This window comes from Phoca vitulina, unplaced genomic scaffold (genome assembly GCF_004348235.1).
Source record: "Phoca vitulina isolate PV1807 unplaced genomic scaffold, GSC_HSeal_1.0 scaffold36, whole genome shotgun sequence".
NCBI lineage: Eukaryota > Metazoa > Chordata > Mammalia > Carnivora > Phocidae > Phoca > Phoca vitulina.
Window position 1 is genome coordinate 14,065,124 of NW_022589739.1, and position 22,716 is coordinate 14,087,839.

Below are 22,716 nucleotides of genomic sequence, written 5' to 3' on the forward strand. Positions count from 1 at the left end.
AAAAATGAGAATTTCCTATCATCCTGATGTTTTCTTTAAGAGCCTTTCATTCCACTGGAGTAATTTTACTGATGAATTTCATCTTTCCCTCTCTATTTAGAAAAGCATTCATATTTCTTGTCCAAAGGAAAATGCATCCTCAAAGTTTTTGGCCCCATACACTACTTTTTCCAGAATTCATTCAAAGAGTGTAAGTATTTTGACAAAATGAGGAGAGAATATAATAGCATGTTAATTTTTCATTTTATCTGCTTGAGTGCTATAAACATTCATAATTAATGTGTCTTTTATGTACTGTGTATTGTTAAGGTACCATAGCTGAAGTGTGATACATTTGGCAAAACTGGTATTTGGGTCCATATAGAATATGTATACAAATCCACTCACTGGTAGTCTTAGAGAATGGAATTGTCTGAAGTTTACTTATTTATGTTTTAGCAGAGCTGCTTTGTGGCTTTTGGATAATGATAGTAGCTATGTTTATCTAATTTGCCATTGCTCATATTTGTCTCATTGCCTACAGGACAGGGACATTTTCTCACAATTCCAAGTACAGCATATTGAGGAATAATTTTCAGAGGTCTCTGTGATAATGCCCTTTCTACTACCATGATCTTTTTGGAAGCATAAATGAGAAATATGTGTATAAACTGATTATATTAAAGCCTTCCATTTTATTGTGTGGTACATTTTACAAAATGGCTGTTTTTTATCCTTATTATAAAACAAGACATAGATTTGGTGATAAAAATTTAGGAAATATAAAAAGGTGAAAAATCAGTGACATTCTACAACCTTAAGTAACTATTGTGAGCTTTTGTTACAAATGCTTTATTAATAATAATTACAGTAGTAATATCTAACATTTATTGATTGCCTACAATGTGCACCATGTTAAACTTTATGTATTATTTCACTTGATTCTCCTCGTCTTTTTTCTTTTTTTCTTTCTTTTATTTTAAAAGATTTTATTTATTTATTAGAAAGAGGGTAAGAGAGAGAGAGTGCGCACGAGCAGGGGGAAGGGCAGAGGGAGAGGGAGAAGCAGACTCCCCGCTGGGCAGGATGCGGGACTTGATCCCAGGAATCTGGGATCATGACCTGAGTTGAAGGCAGACGGCTAACCAACTGAGTCACTCAGGCACCCCACCCTGTCTTTTTTCTTTAAATATTTTACCAAAATAGGGGCACTTGGGTGGCTCAGATGGTTAAGTGTCTGCCTTCGGCTCAGGTCATGATCCCAGGGTCCTGGGATTGAGCCCCGCATCTGCTTCTCCCCTTCCCTCTGCTTCTCCCCCTGCTCATATTCTCTCTTTCAATGTATCTCTGTATCTCGAATGAATTAAAAAAAAAAAAACTTTAAATATTTTACCAAAATAGGTTTTTATAGTACATGCTGTTTTATAACTTGCTTTTTATTCCTTAATAATGTATTATGTACATCACTATATGTCATCTTTCTGCATATTCTTTTTTTTTCTGCATATTCTTTTAAGAGCTGCACAGTATTCCTACTGTATGATTTACTACAATTCATTTTTCCAATCTTGTGTTACTGGACTTTCAGATATTTTTGATTTCCTGATTTTTTACTTTGGTGATTTGGCTAACCCTTTATTCACAAAGATAGGAAGAAATTAGAATACATTTATAAAATAGAGTTGCTGAGTCACAGGGGATGCAAGTTATAAGGCTTTTGGTATGTTCTGACTTCCACTTAACTAATTTATTGAGTTAACTATTGCTCTGCCTTTCCGGTGTAAACCGTACTGACTGAAGCTCACAGCACATTCATAGCTTGTAAGCTCTCCTCTGAGATCTGAATACTGCGACACTGCTGGTTAAGTTGAATGCTTAATAAGGATAAGTTACATTATCAGTTATATTGTTTTTGAAATTTTGTTAATTAAATATGGTAAACCAATGTAATATGAGTATGAAAAGACTGAGTGATTATGTCTTTGAAAACTAAATTGATTGCTTTGGAAAGACTTGATAAAGAAGAGATTTTTTTAAAAACTGCTATAATAGAGGCGCCTGGGTGGCTCAGTCAGTTGAGCGTCCAGTTCATGATTTCAGCTCAGGTCATAATCTCAGGGTCTTGGGATCGAGCCCCGCGTCGGGCTTCTGACTCAGCAGGGAGTCTGCTTGAGATTCTCTCTCTCCCTCTGCCCCTCCCCCCACTAAAGCTCTCTCTAAAATAAATAAATTTTAAAAAAACCTGCTATAATAGTATGTGTGGGCAAGATAAATGCAAACTGTTACAGAAAAGATTTTTTATAAAAATCCTACGTGAATTTTGCTCTTAATTGCTTTATAAACGTGAATAAAGATTTGCCTTGCTTTAAAGAAATCAAGTTATGAATTGTGCCTTTTGATTAATAGTTAATTACAAGAAAGTCAAGGTGAAACTTCCCTTTTTTTGACTTTAAAACATTTTAATAATGTATATACTTTTTAAATTTTTTAAAATTTAAATTCAGTTAATTAACATATAATATATTATTAGTTTCAGAGGTAGAGTTCAGTGATTCATCAGTCTTATATAATACCCAGTGCTCATTACATCACGTGCCCTCCTTAATGTCCATCACCCAGTTACCCCATTCCCCGCCCTCCTCCCTTCCAGCAACCCTCAGTTTGTTTCCTATGATTAAGAGTCTCTTATGGTTTGTGTCCCTCTCTGATTTCGTCTTGTTTTATTTTTTTTCCTCGCTTCCCCTATAATCCTATGTTTTGCTTCTTAAATTCCACATATGAGTGAGATCCTATGATAATTGTTTTTCTCTGATTTATTTCGCTTATCATAATACCCTCTAGTTCCATCCACATCATTGCAAATGGCAAGATTTCATTTTTTGATGGCTGAGTAGTATTCTGTTGTATATATATACCACATCTTCTTTACCCATTCATCTGTCGATGGACATCTGGACTCTTTCCATGGTTTGGCTCTTGTGGACATGGCTGCTATAAACATTGGGGTACATATGCTCCTTCGAATCAGCATTTTTGTATCCTTTGGATGAATACCTAGTAGTGCAATTGCTAGGTCGTAGGGTAGCTCTGTTTTCAACTTTTTGAGGAACCTTCCTGCTGTTTTCCAGAGTGGCTATACCAGCTTGCATTACCACCAACAGTGTAAGAGTTCCCCTTTCTCCACATCCTCACCAACATCTGTCGTTTCCTGACTTGTTAGATTTAGCTATTCTGACCAGCGTGAAGTGGTATCTCATTGTGACTTTGACTTGTATTTCCCTGATGCCGCGTGATATTGAGCATTTTTTTCATGTGTCTGTTGGCCATTTGGTTGTCTTCTTTGGAGAAATGTCTATTCATGTCTTCTGCCTATTTCTCGACTGGATTATTTGTTCTTTGGGTGTTGAGTTTGATAAGTTCTTTACAGATTTTAGATACTGTCCCTTTATCTAATAAGACATTTCCAAATATCTTCTGCCATTCTGTTGGTTGTCTTTTGGTTTTGTCGATTGTTTCCTTTGCTGTACAAAAGCTTTTATCTTGATGAGGTCCCAATAGTTCATTTTTGCCCTTGCTTCCTTTGCCTTTGGCGAGGTTTCTAGGAAGATGTTGCTGTGGCTGAGGTCGAAGAGGTTGCTGCCTGTGTTCTCCTTTAGGATTTTGATGGACTCCTGTCTCACATTTAGGTCTTTCAACCATTTTGAGTCTATTTTTGTGTGTGGTGTAAGGAAATGGTCCAGTTTCATTCTTCTGCATGGGGCTGTCCAATTTTCCCAACACCATTTGTTGAAGAGACTGTCTTTTTTCCGTTGGACATTCTTTCCTGCTTTGTTGAGGATTAGTTGACCATAGAGTTGAGGATCCATTTCTGAGCTCTCTATTCTGTTCCATTGATCTATGTGACTGATTTTGTGCCAGTATCATACTGTCTTGATGATTACAGCTTTGTAATCATCTTCAGACTTCATAAGAGGTCGAAGTCTGGAATTGTAATGCTACCAGCTTTGATTTTCTTTTTCAACATTCCTTTGGCTTTTTGGGGTCTTTTCTGGTTCCATACAAATTTTAGGATTATTTGTTACAGCTCTGTGAAAATGTTGATGGTATTTTGATAGGGTTTGCATTGAATGTGTAGATTCTTCTAGGTAGCATAGACATTTTAACAGTATTTTTCTTCTAATCCATGAGCATGGAATGTTTTTCCATTTCTTTGTGTCTTCCTCAGTTTCCTTCATGAGTGTTCAATAGTTTTCTGAGTACAGATCCTTTGCCTCTTTGGTTAGGTTTATTCTAGGTGTGTTATGGTTTTTGGTGCAGTTGTAAATGCGATTGACTCCTTAATTTCTCTTTCTTCTGTCTCATTGTTCATGCATAGAAATGCAACTGATTTCTGTGCATTGATTTTATATCCTGCCACTTTGCTAAATTCCTGTATGAGTTCTAGCAATTTGGGGGTGGAGTCTTTTGGGTTTTCCACATTGAGTATCATGTCATCTGCAAAGAGTGAGAGTTTGACTTCTTCTTTGCTGATTCGGATGCCTTTTATTTTTGTTGTTGTTGTTGTCTGATTGCTGAGGTTAGGACTTCTAGTATTCTAGTACTATGTTGAGCAGCGTTGGTAAGAGTGGACATCCCTGCCATGTTCCTGACTTTAGGGGAAAAGCTCTCAGTTTTTCCCCATTGAGAATGATACTTGCTGTGGGTTTTTCATAGATGGTTTTTTTTTTTTTTTTTAATATTTTATTTATTTATTTGACAGAGAGAGAGACAGCAAGAGAGGGAACACAAGCAAGGGGAGTGTGAGAGGGAGAAGCAGGCTTCCCGCGGAGCAGGGAGCCCGATGCGGGGCTCGATCCCAGCACCTGGGGATCATGACCTGAGCCAAAGGCAGACGCTTAACAACTGAGCCACCCAGGCGCCCCCATAGATGGTTTTTATGATATTGAGACATGTTCCCTCTATCCCTACAGTGTGAAGAGTTTTAGTCAAGAAAGGATGCTGTACTTTGTCCAGTGCTTTTTCTGCATCTATTGAGAGGATCATATGGTTCTTGACCTTTCTTTTATTAATGTAGTGTATCACATGGATTGATTTGCAGATGTTGAACCACTCTTGCAGCCCAGGAATAAATCCCACTTGGTCATGGTGAATAATCCTTTTAATGTACTGTTGAATCCTATTGGTTAGTATTTTGGTGAGAACTTTTGCATTCATGTTCATCAGGGATATTGGTCTGTAATTCTCCTTTTTTGGTGGGGTCTTTGTCTGGTTTTGGGATCAAGGTAATGCTGGCCTCATAGAAAGTTTGGAAGTTTTCCTTCCATTTCTATTCTTTGAAACAGCTTCAAAGGATAGGTATTAATTCTTCTTTGAATGTTTGGTAGGATTCCCCTGGGAAGCCATCCGGCCCTAGACTTTTGTTTGTGGGGTGATTTTTGATGACTGCATCAATTTCCTTGCTGGTTATGGGTCTGTTCAGGTTTTCTATTTCTTCCTCTTTCAGTTTTGGTAGTTTATACATCTCTAAGAATGCCTCCATTTCTTCTAGATTGTTTAATTTGTTGACATATACTTGCTCATACTATGGTCTTATAATTGTTTGTATTTCTTCAGTGTTCATTGTGATCTCTCCTCTTTCACTCATGATTTTATTTATTTGGGTCCTTTCTCTTTTCTTTTTGATTAAGTCTGGCCAGGGGTTTATCAATCTTATTAATTCTTTCAAAGAATCAGTTCCTAGTTTCCTTGATCTGTTCTACTGTTCTTTTGGTTTCTATTTCATTGATTTCTGCTCTGATCTTTATTGATTCTCTTCTCCTGCTGGGTTTAGGTTTTACTTGCTGTTTTTTCTCCAGCTCCTTTAGGTGTAAGGTTAGGTTGTATATTCGAGACCTTTCTTGTTTCTTGAGAAAGGCTTGTATTGCTATATACTTCGCTCTTAGGACCACCTTTGCTGCATCCCAGAGGTTTTGAACAGTTGTGTGGTTTTTTTTGTTTTTTAAAGATTTTATTTATTTGACAGAGAGATAGAGCACAAGTAGGCAGAGCGGCAGGCAGAGGCAGAGGGAGAATTAGACTCCCTGCTGAGCGGGGAGCCCGACGTGGGACTCGATCCCAGGACCCTGGGATTGTGACCTGAGCCAAAGGCAGATGCTTAACCGACTGAGCCACCCAGGAGCCCTCGTTGTGTTTTCATTTTCATTTGTTTCCATGAAGTTTTTTAATTCTTCTTTAATTTCCAGGTTGACCCATTCATTCTTTAGTAGGATGCTCTTTAGCCGCTGTGTATTTCAGTTCTTTCCAAATTTCCTCTTGTGATTGAGTTGTAGTTTCAAAGCATGGTGGTCTGAAAATATGCAGGGAATGATCCCAGTCTTTTAGTACTGGTTGAGACCTGATTTGTGACCTATATGTGATCTATTCTAGAGAATGTCCATGTGTACTAGAGAAGAATGTGTATTCTGTTGCTTTAGGATGAAATGCTCTGAATATATCCATGAAGTCTATCCAGTCCAGTGTGTACTCAAAGCCCTTGTTTCCTTGTTGATCTTCTGCTTAGATGATCTGTCCATTGCAGTGAGTGGGTGTTATCTCCTACTATTATTGCATTATTATGTATGTGTTACTTTTATTTTGTTATTTTTTTTTTTAAAGATTTTATTTATTTATTTGACAGAGAGAGAGACAGCGAGAGAGGGAACACAAGCAGGGGGAGTGGGAGAGGGAGAAGCAGGCTTCCCCGCGGAGCAGGGAGCCCGATGCGGGGCTCGATCCCAGGACCCCGGGATCATGACCTGAGCCAAAGGCAGACGCTTAACAACTGAGCCACCCAGGCGCCCCGCTTTTATTTTGTTATTAATTGGTTTATGTAATTGGCTGCACCCATGTTAGGGGCATAAATATTTACAATTGTTAGATCTTCTTGTTGGATAGACCCTTTAATTATGGTATAGTTTCCTTCCTCATATCTTATTACAGTCTTTGGTTTAAAATCTAATTTGTCTGATATAAGGATTGCCATCCAGCTTTCTTTTGATGTCCATTAAAATGATAAATGGTTTTCCACTCCCTCACTTTCTTTCTTTCTTTCTTTTTTTTTTTTTAAGATTTTATTTATTTGTTTGACATAGAGACAGCAAGAGAGGGAACACAAGCAAGGGGAGTGTGAGAGGGAGAAACAGGCTTCCTGCTGAGCAGGGAGCCCAGTGTGGGGCTCGATCCCAGGACCCTGGGATCACGACCTGAGCCGAAGGCAGACACTTAATGACAGAGCCACCCAGGCGTCCCCCCACCTCCTCACTTTCAATCTGGAGGTGTCTTGGGGTCTAAAATGAGTCTCTTGCAGATAGCATATCGATGGGTCTTGCTTTTTTACCAATCTGATACCCTGTGTCTTTTGATTGGGGCATTTATCCCATTTATATTCAGAGTAACTATTGAAATGAATTTAGTGCCATTGTAAAGTGTCTGTGAAGTCACTGTTTTTGTATGTTGTCTCTGTTCCTTTCTGGTCTATTGTTACTTTTGAGCTCTCTCTTCGCTTAAAGGATTCCTTCTAATATTTCTTGTAAGGGTGGATTAGTGATCACAAATTCTTTTAGTTTCTGTTTGTCCTGGAAGCTTTTTATCATTCCTTCTATTTTGAATGACATCCTAGCTGGATAAAGTATTCTTGGCTGCACGTTTTTCTCATTTAGCACCCTGAATATATCATGCCAATCCTTTCTGGTCTGCCAGGTCTCTGTGGATAGGTCTGCTGCCAGTCTAATGTTTCTACCCTTGTCAGTTACAGACCTTTTGTCCCCGAGCAGCTTTCAAGATTTTCTCTTTGTCTCTTAGATTTGCAAGTTTCACTATCATATGTCAGGGTGTTGACTTATTTTTACAGATTTTGAGAGGGGGGTTCTCTTTGCCTCCTGGACTTGAATGCCTGTTTCCTTCCCAAGTTTAGGGGAAGTTCTCTGCTATAATGTGCTTCAATATACCTTCTGCCCCTGTCTCTCTCTCTTTCCTCTTCTTCTGGGATTCCCAATTATTCTAATATTGTTTTGCTTTATGGTATCACTTATCTCTTGAAATCTCTCCTCATGATCCAGTAATTGTTGTTTTTTTTTTTTAAGATTTTTATTTATTTATTTGACAGAGAGGGACACAGTGAGAGAGGGAACACAAGCAGGGGGAGTGTGGGAGGGAGAAGCAGGCTTCCTGTGGAGCAGGGGGCCCGATGCGGGGCTCGATCCCAGGACCCTGGGATCATGACCTGAGCTGAAGGCAGACGCTTAACGACTGAGCCACCCAGGTGCCCTGATCCAGTAATTTTATTCTCCATCATTTTATCTTCTACATCACTGATTCTCTCTTCTGCCTCATTTATCCTAGCAGTTAGAGCCTCCATTTTTGATTACATCTCATTAATATCCTTTTTAATTTCAACTTGATTAGATTTTAGTTCTTTTATTTCTCCAGAAAGGGATTCTCTAGGGTCTTCTATGCTTTTTATAAGCCCAACTAGTATCTTTATAATCGTTATTCTGAACTCTAGTTCTGACATCTTACTTATATCCATACTCATTAGGTCCCTGGCAGTCAGTACTGCCTCTTAGTCTCTTTTTTGAGGTATTTTTCCATCTTGTCATTCTGTTCAGAGAAGAATAGATGAACAAGGGAACAAAATACTAAAATGGCAACAGAGACCCCAGAGAAATATACACTAAACAAATCAGAAGAGACCTGGGGGGGGGGGGGGGGGAGAATATAATCAGACAGGTGAACAGAATAGAGCAATGCACTGGATCCTGTGTGTATTTTGGTTGTTTGTTAGAAAACTAGATTCCAAAATTGTAAAGAAAGAAAAACTTATATATGTACAAAAATAAAATTAAAAACAATGAAAGGTTAGAATGTACTGTAAAAATGAAAATTAAAAGCCAAAAAAAAAAAAAAAAAGGAATGTAAGCAGACAGGTGAACAGAACAGAGCAATACACTATAATCTGGGTGTATTTTGGTCTGTTTATTAGAAAAAACTACACCCCAAAATTGTAAAGAAAGAAAAACTTATATATGTACAAAAATAAAATTAAAAACAATGAAAGGTTAGAATGTACTGTAAAAATGAAAATTAAGGGGCACCTGGGTGGCTCAGTCGTTGGGCGTCTGCCTTCGGCTCAGGTCATGATCCCAGGGTCCTGGGATAGAGCCCCGCATCGGGCTCCCTGCTCAGCTGGGAGTCTGCTTCTCCCTCTCCCTCTCCCCCTGCTTGTGTTCCCTCTCTTGCTGTGTCTCTCTCTGTCAAATAAATAAATAAATAAAAGTTTAAAAAAAAAATAAAAATGAAAATTAAAAGCCAAAAAAAAAAAAAGGAATGTAAGCAGACAGGTGAACAGAACAGAGCAATACACTATAATCTGGGTGTATTTTGGTCTGTTTATTAGAAAAAACTACATCCCAAAATTGTAAAGAAAGAAAAACTTAACTGCCGCCGCCATGAATAGCGTAGGGCAGGCGTGCACTGACATGAAGCGCAAGTAAGACCAGTGCTTCAGTCGTTGGTTTGCGGAGAAGTTCCTTAAGGCGGACAGCTCCCCAGTCCCGTGCACCGACCTCTTTAAGCACTGTCAGCAGTGTGTTCAGAAAGCAATAAAGTAGGAGATTCCCACTGAAGGACTGGAATTCATGGGCCATGTCAAAGAAAAGCTTGAAAGCTCTTCCTGACCTTGACAGTCACCTTGAAAATAGACTCCTTCAATCAGGATATTGAGGACACTGGATTTCGTCAATTAAGGGTGTGAAAAAAACATTGATTTAATGAGGAGTTTAGGAGGGAGGAGTTTTCTTTCCTCCTTGATTTCCTCTCACTTGTAAAAGATGCATCACTGTTTGCTTTGAGATGATTTTTCACTTGCCCTGGCATCTTGCAGGAACTCCATGTGCTAAAACTGAATGATTTCTTGGGATTATGGTTGTAATACTTGGTCTGGGATCAGATTTAAATATCCTTTATATGTAAATACTGATAAATTTGTCAAGGTGTTCAGGGTTGCCTGACCTCTTGAGTTTTGCTGCAAAGGACATTGAGTACATTGTACTAGGGTTATTATTCATGGAAGCAATTGGTTAGGATCTCTCTTTTCTCAAGGAGCTAAGCCTCTGAAAAGAGATCCCAGCACAACAGTTTTAATCAATGCTTGGGAGAACAGTTTTATTTTTATATGATAATTTTTAAGATTGTTGGTGGACTGGGTTAGCCAAGAGGAAGACAGCTTTAAGAATTCCCTACCTTAAGAAGAGGTGTCAGATTCTGATTAATATGTGAAAGCTTGAATGTTGCTTTGTATACCATTTCAGAGCTCATAGTGTAGTTTAGGAATTAAGATCCTTGGAGTAACAATGGAGGAAAATCCTAAATTGCAAACATTTGCTGTTGCCAGCTTTCTGCCCAAGTCAATTAATTAAGCCAACCTGTATTATCATAAAACTGCCAAAATGCTGCATCTGGTTAAATGGGAGAAGAGTTTGTTTTATATACCTTGTGTACCCACCCTGCCCTGTAATGTCTGTAATCATGAAGATGGAATAAATTGTAACATTTAGTTTCAAAAAAAAAAAAAAAAAAACCCTCATATATATACAAAAATAAAATTAAATACATTGAAAGGATAGAATATAACTGTAACTATGAAAACTTAAAAAGACTTAAACGAAAGAAAAAGAAGAAGAAAAAAAGAATATGATCAGACAGGTGAAGAATACATAGCAATACACTAGATTATGGGTGTTATTTTGGTCTATTTGTAGATGATAAAGCCCATCGGTTTATTCCTTTATGGTAACTACTTTTGGGGTCCTGCTTAGGGTAGTCCATGATTTTATATATATTCACTTTTTTTTTTTTTTAGGGAGGGAGAGGGGGGGGGGAGGGGTAGAGGGAGAGAGAGAGAGAGAATCCTAAGCAGGCTCCATGCCCAGCATGGAGCCTGATGGAGGGCTCAGTCTCAGAACCCTGAGATCATGGTCTGAGCTGAAATCAAGAGTCACTTAACTGAAAGAGCCACCCAGGTACCCCTATATATATATATTCACTTTTAATTGCACAGCATAATGGATAAGAGCACAGATTCTAGTGATAGACTCATTGGATTTGACTCTTTGGATTTGAATTTCGGTTCTGCCTCTTGCTGTGCTCTTAGGCCAGGTACTTACCCTCTATGTCACAGACTCTTATTTGTAAAATAGGGGTAAAAGTAGTATCTCGTGGGGTTGTTACAAGGACTGAAACAGAATTTGATCTGAAACATAGTAAGCATGATATGTGTTAAATAAAATTATAAATATAGTATTTTCTTTGAATTTTTATGTTTTATTTTTCTACATTTCAAACTTTGTTACTTGGTTTAAAGTAGGGATGTAACTTAATTATTTTTGAAATGATTAGCATATCAAGGCACTATACAGTAATCCATCCATATCTCGCTCTCTTGAATTGTCATATTTATCCAATAATTAGGATTATCCCATTGATCTGTTTTTTTGCTGGAACTAAGAAATGGATCTTTAGCTTTAAATTCTGACCTAGGTTTGCATCCCGGCTCTGTTGTGTCACCTTGGGGATATTACTTAATCACTTCTTAAACCTCAGATTTCTCAACTGAAAAATAGAAATAATTCCTATCTTAATAGATTTTTTAAAAAGATTTTATTATTTATTTGACAGAGAGAGACACAGCGAGAGAGGGAACACAAGCAGGGGGAGTGGGAGAGGGAGAAGCAGGCTTTCCACTGAGCAGAGAGCCCGATGCGAGGCTCGATCCCAGGACCCTGAAATCATGACCTGAGCCAAAGGCAGACGCTTAACGACTCAGCCACCCAGGTGCCCCTATCTTAATAGATTTTTGAGGGTATTATATGAGGGTAGTGTCCGTTACATGTCTGGTATATTATAGCTATTCCATAAATGTTAGTGTCCTTTCTTCTTTTTTAAAAGTTTGGAGAAAGGAGATAGCTGGTATGGCCTATAATCTACTCTTCAGTGTTTTGTCACTTTGGAAGAACTGCATAGTTCAGATTTAATTATTTTTTAGATATAGGAACTAGGACTCCAAAGATATGTAAAACAGCTAAGGTAACAATATCTCTGTCCCCTCCAGGGACGATATATTAACTGAGAGGATACAATAGAATACATCAAAATTTCTTAACCATGGCACTATTGACATTTTGAGCTGGATAATTCTTTTTTTTTTTATTTTTTTTTTATTTTTATTTTTTTTTGAGCTGGATAATTCTTTATTGTAGGGGACTGTTCCCCAATTGTGACAACTAAACATGTTTCCAGACATCACCAAATGTGATGAGCTAATTTGCCCCTGGTTGACAACCACTACAATATATGAACATAGTGCTGAAGACTACTGGGGAGGAAGTGATAAACTTTTTGGCAGAATTGGGAAAACCTTTTGAGAAATAGGTCATTTTTTTTTTCTTTTCTCCAGCTTACTTTATTTTAAGAATACAGTATATAATACATATACAAGATTTTTAAATTAAATTAAATTTACTTTTTTTTTTAAAGTAAGCTCTATGCCCATCATGGAGCTTGAACTCACAGCCCTGAGATCAAGAGTCACATGCTCTATCAACAGAGCCAGTGAGGTGCCCCAAATTTACTTATTTTTATTTGAGTATAGTTGAGAGAAGTAGGTCATTTAAAAAAAATTATTAATTGTGCCCTTTTTAAAAGGATTTTATTTATTTGAGAGATAGAGCAAGAGAGAGCATAAGCAGGTAGGAGGGGCAGAGGGAGAAGCAGACTCCCTGCTGAGCAGGGAGCCTGACACGGGGCTCTATCCCCAGACCCTGGGATCATGACCTGAGCCAAAGGCAGATGCTTAACCGACTGAGCCACCCAGGTGCCCTAATTGTGCCCTTTTTTTATTTCTTATTCTCATTTTCTCTTATTTGAGTTCATTATTAGGTAGACTTATCCATTTATTAATCACCTACTATAATCCAGGTACTCTGGGCACTGGGACTATAGCAATGAATAAAACTGTTGTGTAGCACCTACATTCTCGGGGTGTGGGACCAGACAGGATTTGCTAATGACTTAGATGTGAAAGGTGAGAGAAAATGAGTTGGGATCATTCCAGAATTTTCAAAAGAAGTGGATAAATTATGTTGCCATTTACTGATTGAGGTCAAGTAGTTGTATTGGTGTGAAGCTGGGGGAAATGAGAGTTGTGTTTTGAACATGGTAAGTTTGAGGTGACCACTATGAAGCCAAAGGTAGATGCCTAGCTGGGAGTTGAGTAGATAGCACCTGCGTCAGGAAAGAGGTTGAGCTCTGTTGCTTTAGGGATTAAAACTACTTCAGCGTGAGTAGGAGTGTTTAAATGTGTTGTTTCTGGGGTCCTGCAAATGAGGACAGTAGTTGCTCTTATTGATATGGGTCAGATGGCTTTACTCACCTACCTAGTGTTGTTAAGGTACTTCATTCTTATTACCAAACTGCTATTGTTTGTTATTTGTTGAGTAGTTACTATGTACGTAGCCTGTGGTTGTGTTAAGAAAGTGCTGGACACGGGCACATGGCTGGCTTAGTCGGTAGAGCATGCGGCTCTTGATCTTGGGGTTGTAAGTTTGAGCCCTGTGTTGGGTGTAGAGATTACTTAAAAATAAAATCTTTCAAAAAAAAAAAAGTGCAGGACATTGTTCTGACACTTACAGAGCTTGTCATGTAGTTGGGGAGCCAGACATAGAATTGAAAAGTTAATTGATGATACTAGTATTCAGGCTTAAGGCAGGTTTAAGGATAGTAGCAGTAGTTTGGAGAAGAAAGATCTGAGAGATGGGTACTCCTGTACTAAGAATGTGAAGGCAGGGCTATGTCAGATTTACCTCCGAGTCTCCAATACCCAGCAATGGGAAGCTAGGAGCAGAATGGGATTATTATGAAAATCAAATGATATAATGTTATTTGGAAATGCTTTCTAAATGATAAAACATGATATAAAGGTTAATTTTTGTCATAATCCTTAAAATTAAAGAATCCACAATTAAGTTAATAGTACTTCTTTTCTGGGACACCTGGATGGTTCAGTTGCCTAAACATCCAACTCTTGGTTACGGCTCAGGTCGTGATCTCAGGGTCGTGAGATCAAGCTCACATCAGGCTCCACGCTCAGCAGGGAGCCTGCATGAGTATTTTCTCTCTCTCTGCCTCTCCCCCTGAGCACGCGAGTGCTCTCTCTCTCTCTTTTTCTCTCTAAAATAAATAAATAAATCTTAAAAAAAAAAAGATAGTACTTTTATTCTGAGGAACCAAAATAAGGAAGAAGTAGTCTTAGAAGTTATTAGAGGTGACAGATATGTCCCTTTAGTTCTTGCTGAACTTACTCATTATGGTTCAACTGGCATAGCACAAAGAAAAATGGAAGATTGGATAATTAAAGCCTACCCTACTTTTCCCTTAGTTGCCGGGAATATGTCTGGGATTATGTATCTCAGTCCTCCATTTCTGGAATATTTGCAGCTGGGTGTTTTTTAATAAAAAGGGTATGTATGCATGCATGTGTATGATCATTGCTTATGCATGAAGTGATTGCTAATGTTGAAACTGCATAAATTAATCAGAATTTTTTGTTACTTATTCTAAAATACACACATACACACAATTAGGATTTTATAGAGGGAATGCGAAGTAGTAAATTGGAAACATCTTTGCTTTTCCTTGAATCCTTCTGGTGCATTTTAGTTGACTGTCTTTTGTGTATGTGGGTTCCTAAGAATCAGGTATCTTAATTTTAAAATATTAAAAGAGGGGTGCCTGGGTGCCACAGTCGGTTAAGTGTCTGCCTTCGGCTCAGGTTATGATCCCAGGGTCCTGGGATCGAGCCCCGCATCGGGCTCCCTGCTCTACCGCCGGGAGCCTACTTCTCTCTCTCCCTCTGCTTGCTGCTCCCCCTGCTTGTGCTCTCTCTCTCTCTCTGTCAAATAAATAAATAAATAAAATCTTAAAAAAGAATTTAAAAAAATAGCGAAAGATGGAAATGATATGGGGATAGTAAAAACTTTATAGTTGAAGCCGGAGACTATAGATTATTACAAGAACATCTTTTTGTTTTGAGAAATAAAAGATGTTGGCGCTAGCCTTGTTAGGAGATGGGTGATGACACCTCAATCTTCAGGTGAAAACACATGTCCTTGGTGCTGGGAAGCATAGGCTTGAAGAAGTCTTGGAGGAGTGTGAAACAGGGGAGATCTTTAACATATTTCAGGGAAAAAAGAGCATTTCATTATTTATAACAGCAGTTATTTTCTCTTTTGAACAGATAACATGCCTGGACATTTCCAGTGGAGGCGGCCTTGGTGTGTCTTCTAGTACTGATGGAAGCATGAAGATCTGGCAGGCTTCCAATGGCGAGCTCAGAGTAAAGGCTTTGGATTTGCTTTTAGGGTCTTATACATGAAGGGTGGTCTGGGAAGCCTTAGACTGGGTCACAGAAAGAAGAGTGGTGCATTCTAAATTTATAGGACCACCACACTTCAATTGATCTTTGTTCTCCCATTTGTTAATCTCAGAACCATCCTTAATCTTGGTGATTTGCCGGAACAGATTGGGGCTGAAACAGTGGAGAAGCCAGGCCAGTGAATGTCTAAGTGGGTGGTCTCTTGGTATGAACTGCCTTCAGTGATCAGCTAACAGATTAGGTAGGCTACTTTACTGATTATATGGCTGAGCCCCTCCAACTTACACAGAGGATTTTAAGAAGAGGTGAGTACAAGAGTCCTCAAGCCTCCTTAGCTCCTTATATGTAGTACTAGACTTAAGGAGGCTGTGAGAACCTTGGAGTTCAAATCCATAACATCTGTAGCCAGAGCTACACAAAAGGGAGTAAGTAGCTCTTAGAACACTACCTGGTATACAGATGAGCTAAAGAGATCCTTTTGGACCTCCATAGTTTTAAAACCCAGCATGTAGATATTTAAGGGACCAAAGATATGACAGGTAAGAGAATATCAGGGGATGGACAAGAGAACTAGCGTGGAATTTTCTTTTGTTTTTCCAGAGAGTATTGGAAGGACATGTGTTTGATGTGAATTGTTGCAGGTTTTTCCCATCAGGCCTTGTGGTTCTGAGTGGGGGAATGGATGCCCAGCTGAAGATCTGGTCAGCTGAAGATGCTAGCTGTGTGGTGACATTCAAAGGTCACAGAGGAGGTATGAAGGATGATTTCTCCAAAAGGCTTCTCTAATGATCCCCAGAGACAAATCAGAAAGGTAGAAACAGAAGCTAGTTATCTACAAAAACACAAATAATTCCTTTAACTGACCATTTAAATGAGCTGTTTCCTCAAGGATTAGAAATTCCTTTGACACTGAGTCTTGTTGCTATCTAGAACTAACTGCTATACACAGTTGTTTTCCACAGTTGATAAGTGAAAAAAAAAATCCTTCCCCAGAAAACTAAGTCGTCCAGTGTTCTATCTGCTTGTGTGCTAGGAGAGAGAGAAATGTGTCCCCACATTTTCTCATTATTAGTCCTTTGAAGTGATAGTAAAAGCTGGGTGGCAAATGGCTGCATCACTAGATATCAAAGATGGAGCTTGGTACTGACTGTCAGTTCTTACGGATTTAAGTCACAGTTCAGATTTTAAAATGGATTAGCCATATAGCCAGTTGATAACAGGTTATAGAGACAGAATGAGAACACTTTCCCTTTGTAACTGGTTGGTTTGTGGGAAAAAAATTATAATTTAGAGACATTTTATCCTTAATCGGAATGTTAAAAAGGTGATAAATGTTACTCTTATTTTACAAGTTTGGATATTTTCGAAAAAGCATTAATATCCCCAAATAATTCCTTACCTGGTTCCCTCCTTTGGAATCATAGTACACATCATCTATGCCACTCATTTGAGAATTAATTATGTATTGCCCTATACTTAAGGTATTTAAGCTAGTCTTTTGCTTTGTGTACCTGACTATATTATAAATAACTTGCGTGGTTGAGTTTTAAGTTTTAATATTTCTTTATAATGATTTGTTAGGTTACATACAGATCATCTAGCAAATACATGTTAACCTTAGCAAGGTTATTTCTAGGACTGTCAGTACACAGGTGCATTGAGAAGGAATAGAAAAGATATTTGGAGCCTTCCTCACATTCAGCCTGAAGAACTGACTGGTCTAAGGAGTCAAAGTGGCCTGCATAGAGGGGGAGTCCAGGAGCCAAACGGGTCTAAAGGAACCCTGAGGTACTCACCTCGCATCTGGCCATCCTGAATTTGTGAGGCATGGGGAAGTTTTCCAGTGGAACAAGACATGACTGTGAGCTTAACAAAATGCATATTCAATGTCAACGCACACTCAACTTAGGAATTCCTTTGGGCGACTGCAGTATGCCCACCATGTGAAAACTAAGTCGTCCAGTGTTCTTTATTTCTTCCTAAGAATACACGTGCATCACTTAGCTTAGAGTGAAGTACATAATGTTTGTCAATCCGATTGAATCTTTATTCATTCTTCGGCCTTACGAGAACGTCCCAGGGTGGGGTGGGAGCTTCTCTAGATACTCTAGATATAACAACTCTTGACTTGTCTTTTTTTTTTTTTGAGAGGAGGAATTTTATTAGGTTGAATAGAAGTGACAAACTGTGGGAGAAATGACATGAAGTCAGATCCAGGCTAATGTCTGTCAGGTCTTGAATGCTCCTGCCCATGTAGTTCTGTAAAGTAAGGCCAGATTTGGTGTTGCCCGTTCTTCCACAGTACAGAAAATCAAAATTAATCTCTGATAGTTTAGCAGCATATGGGTCACTCCAGCCGAATGAATTCCAAGTTTCGTTGTATGGCTCCTTTTTTAATCTCTTTAGTTACAAAATTTTGAAGCATGTTTATTAGCAAAGGCCATGAACTACATAAAAAATAGAATAAAAATTACTACCTGCATGTATGATCTTTAGTGGTTTCACAAGTGGTAACTAAATAAGAGAAACAGAAGATAGTGAGTGTTGGGCAATCCTCTGGGGTCCCCTCCCTCCTCGGAAGCTTTGTATGATCACTTTGCTATTGGTCAATAAACCTTGCTTTGCTGCCCCGACGCCCCAAAAGAAGATAGTGAGTGTTGAAAGTGAACGTGGTCTTTTATTGCCTAGGTTAAGTCTTGGCAAGTGAGACATAAAAGAAACCACCAGAACACTGGACTGAACATAGCCTGATGCTTATTGCAAGGAACCATTAGGACGCTAACAAAGTAGCTCTGTATAAAGATCTTGTGTAAAGGATAAACTTTGGTTAGTTTAATTAAGTCCCTGGCTTTCTTATTGCTTCTAGCATATGAAAATATGATAGTAAGTGAGACAGTATGTAGGGTGTTTAAGCATGGGATTTGGAGACATGTAAATCTTGGTTTAAATCTTAATTCTTCCACCTATAATCTGTATGACCTCAGAAAGTTGCTTAACCATTCTGAGCCTTAGTTTCCTCATGTAAAATGGGGATAGCAGTATTAAATGAGATGTTGCATGTGAAGGATTTAGCATAATCCCTGGTATTATAGTAAGTGCACAATAAATGTTATTGTTCATATAAAATATAAAGCTAAACTTTAATCCCAGGCAGGGGGGGTGAGCTTTGTGATGTTTTAACATACTTGTCATATGTGAAAAGCAGAAATTGTTATTTCTAATAGAATAGACTAATTCTAATTCTAATAGAATTTTTCCAGTAGCAACAAATATGATCCTAGTTAATATGTAATTGGTTTTCCCTTATATTTTTAGATACATATTTTATATATAAATAAAGAATTACTGTGTTCTTTAACAAGCAGAGATGAGATTTGTGTATGTTTATAAATCCTTCTGATGAAAAGATAAACTAAAAGTAGTTTTGTCTTTGTAATACAGTAGTCCCCCTTTATCCATGGGGGATACGTTCCAAGACCTCCAGTGGATGCCTGAAACTGCGGATAGTACCAAACCGTGTATATACTGTCTTTTCCTATATGTACAAACCTATGATATGTAACAGGCAAATGGATACTGCGTGGATATGCTGGGTAAAGTGATGTGATTCACATCCCGTGTTTGACCAGAGAAAGTGACACTGTAGATAAGGGAAGACTACTGTATATGAGTCTTCTAAGTAGCTCTAAGGTATACTTTAGTTTGAAGTTTTTAAATTGCACAGGCCATTTAATTAGGTTGGTGAATTTGGAGGTTTATATAATACAATCCTTTGAGTAATAATAATTTAATAATCATAATTATTTCTAATAAGCACCAGATCATTCATAATCTATGAAAACGTTGAGGCCAAATGAAACACCACTGTAGTTGATTGGTTGAGTTTTTTGCTCACCATGGTAGGAAAACTGCTTACATTTGTGGAATAATTTTAGGAGGTCAGGTTGCATTTTCAGCACTTAGGCCATTATTTTCAAACTCCCTATATTTTCTTTGGAATAGGATATGCTGCCTCCAAGTAATAGTAGGTGCTTCAAGGCTCATTTTTTCTGAGATCTGAGTCGCAGCCATTACTCTTTCCATGCACAAACACACACACACACACACACACACGTACATTTCCCCTTCCTCGTATGTGTGTGTTTGCTTCCTAGCAACATTAAACCAGCTTCATATAATAATAAAACTAGGGCGCCTGGGTGGCTCAGTCGTTAAGCGTCTGCCTTCGGCTCAGGTCATGATCCCGGGGTCCTGGGATCGAGCCCCACATCGGGCTCCCTGCTCAGCGGGAAGCCTGCTTCTCCCTCTCCCACTCCCTCTGCTTGTGTTCCCTCTCTCGCTGTCTCTCTCTCTGTCAAATAAATAAATAAAATCTTTTAAAAATAATAGTAATAATAAAACTAGATAATCTTAATAGAGTAAATTGGTTAAAAACATTCCTAGATATATAAATGTTGCTCTATTTCTTATTAATACTCATTTTAGTCATAGTTTCACTTAACATTCTTATTTCCCAGACGTTGGCTAGGATGTTTATATGTGATTCAGCTGAATCTTTTCTTGAAGGCAATGCTTTTTTATCTTGGTTTTTATCTTGAGGACTTGTATCAGTTTGGTTTGATAGCTAAAGCCTTTGTGGCTTCAGGTAGGTCTTTGCTCTGGCAGCTTCTCTTACAAGAGCTGCCTACTACTTTCATAGCTTCTTTCTAGAGTAATTTGTCATAGGTTCCAGCTCCTGTAGGGTTCCTCTTTCTTTTATTCTTGTCATCTAAGAGTGAAGAGACCCATACTAGTTACCACCATATTGTAAGAGGGGGTTGGGAGAAAGTAGAGTGCTACTTCCCACTACTTTGTTTTTTCTCTTTCCACCTGTTATTGCCAGGTCAGGGTAGGGGCTCAGCTCACCACTGGACCGTCCTGGCAGCACCCTGCTGGGTCTGATCGCTGTCAAAGGTCAAGGGAATTGGACTGCTGCCTCCTGCTTCAGTGGGAGTAGGGTAGAAGAGCACTCCCTATTTAGCCTCACTGACCTTGGGGAAGGGGAAGTAGCAGTTTTTCTCTTGCTCTTTGAGTAAATTGCCAACATTTTCTGTTAGGCCACCTCTTTTCCAGGCTTTTGCAACAGACATTTCTTGGATTTGGGTTGTTTTGTTTTTGTTTTTGTTTTAATTTGTGCATGTTTGTTTGTTTTTTTAATCAATTCCTTGTTGGAGGCTTCTGCAGTATCCTATCCAGGATTGTATGGGAAGCAATAAGGAAATCCAGGGAATTTGTTACCCTGTTGTTCAAGTCCTCAGGTCCCTAGGTGACCTTCTTTCCGTCCTTCAGTCTTCTTTTTTTTTTTTTTTTAAAGATTTATTTATTTGACAGAGACAGCGAGAGAGGGAACACAAGCAGTGGGAGTGGGAGAGGGAGAAGCAGGCCTCCCGCTGAGCAGGGAGCCCGATGTGGGACTCGATCCCAGGACCCTGGGATCATGACCCAAGCCGAAGGCAGACGCTCAACGACTGAGCCACCCAAGTGCCCCTTTCAGTCTTCTTATACTTCCTGTCTTATGTCCAGCTTTTTTTCAGTTATAAGGGGAAGCACCTGGGAGAAATGGGGCTACTGTCTCTTGGCCAGACCAGAAGTCACATCTTTTTTTAAGATTGGGAGATTAATCCTTTTAGTTAGTTCTCAGTGGAAGCAATAAGACAGTGACTTTCATACTGAATTAAGATGTCTTCTTAATTTTTATTTAAAACACATGTTTTAAAGCCAAAATTAAAACTGAAAATCACTGTTCTAGGACACTCCACTAAGAAATCCAAACCTTTTTCCATCTCTGTCTCTAAGGGCTAGTCTTTGAACCACTGGGGAGCAAGGACTCTGTTCTGTTTTTCTAGCACTTGAACTTGCCCAGCATATAGTACATATCCAGTACACGTTTGTGAAGCACTGGAGTTATTTATGCCGATCCATCTTCTCTGCTCTTGTAGTTCCTTTACCACCCATTCCATCTTAGGGGCTTTTTTTTTCTCTTGCCAGGTATTCTGGATACAGCCATTGTTGATCGGGGGAGGAATGTGGTGTCTGGTTCTCGAGACGGGACAGCACGACTTTGGGATTGTGGGCGCTCAGCCTGCCTGGGAGTCATTGCAGACTGTGGTTCTTCCATTAATGGAGTGGCTGTGGGTGCTGCTGACAACTCCATAAACCTCGGCTCCCCTGAGCAGACGCCAAGTAAGTTGATAATGATATGTTGAGCTTGTTTTGTTTCCTTAGGAACCTTCAGTGTTTGCCTTAGCTTCTCCTTTTCTTCCTCATCTTTCCTTGCTTTTTGGCTGGTATTTGTATTTTCACCATAAGTTTAATATTTAATGCATATCTACTATGTTTCTATTGCTTTGGAATCTACAGAGGAAGTATATGTCATTGTTAACTACATTTGAGTAAGTACAATCTAGTTTAGCAGATGAGACTGATGCCTATAAAAAACAAAAGAATTTTAGCTGAAACAACTTAATAATTCTTAATGCAAGTAAAATAGTTTTGAGTATTTCATATTTTAGGTTAGTGTAGATGAGAAAGGTGTCACAAAGAAGTTGACTTGAACCTTGGAGGATGAATTTGAGTTGAATAGACAAGAATGAGAAGGATGGGAGAATGGGAGCTGGGGGTAGGGCTAGGGGCAGTTCACATTAAAATAGTTTGGAGTTGAAATTGACTGTTGGGTAGAAACATATGTTTGGCTGGGTCAGAGGTTGGATTAAGAGTAGTAGTAGTGGGGGGCGCCTGGCTGGCTCAGTTGGTAGAGTATACAACTCTTGATCTCTGAGTTTTAAGTTTGAGCCCCATGTTGGGTGTAGAGATTACTTAAGAAAAATCTTTAGGGGCAGGGCCACCTGGGTGGCTCAGATGGTTAAGTGTCTGCCTTCGGCTGGGGTCATGATTTCCAGGTGCTGGGATTGAGCCCCACGTCGGGATCCCGGCTTAGAGGGGAGTCTGCTTCTCCCTCTCCCTCTGCCTCTCTCCCTGCTTGTGCTCTCTTTGTCTCTCTCTCTCTCAAATGAATAAATAAAGTCTTTAAAAAAAAAATCTTTAGGGGCACTTGGCTGGCTCAGTCAGTGGAACGTGTGACTCTTGATATTGGGGTTGTGTATTCAAGCCCCATATTGGGTGTAAGGTTTACTTAAAAATAAAATCTTTAAGAAAAGACTTTATTTTTTAGAGGAACTTTAGGTGTACAGCAAAATTGAGCAGAAAGTGCAGTTTTTGGGGTGCCTGGGTGG

General features: G+C 38.9%; 1 protein-coding gene and 1 pseudogene across 5 annotated transcripts in view; both read left to right on the plus strand.

The window, feature by feature from the left end:
- The window catches only part of PAAF1 (proteasomal ATPase associated factor 1), a 43,358-nt gene that overhangs the window by 6,354 nt on the left and 14,288 nt on the right, over positions 1-22,716 (plus strand). For 3 of the 5 annotated variants that reach the window (XM_032427000.1, XM_032427003.1, XM_032427002.1), the window contains 3 exons: positions 15,308-15,406; positions 16,046-16,196; positions 21,473-21,667. In XM_032427000.1, coding sequence (XP_032282891.1) covers positions 15,308-15,406; positions 16,046-16,196; positions 21,473-21,667 — 445 coding nt within the window. Of the gene's footprint in view, positions 1-100; positions 191-14,449; positions 14,532-15,307; positions 15,407-16,045; positions 16,197-21,472; positions 21,668-22,716 lie in introns of all 5 variants that reach the window. The other 2 variants (XM_032427001.1, XM_032426999.1) reach the window with 2 other exon arrangements.
- Positions 9,465-10,543, plus strand: LOC116646363 (annotated as a pseudogene).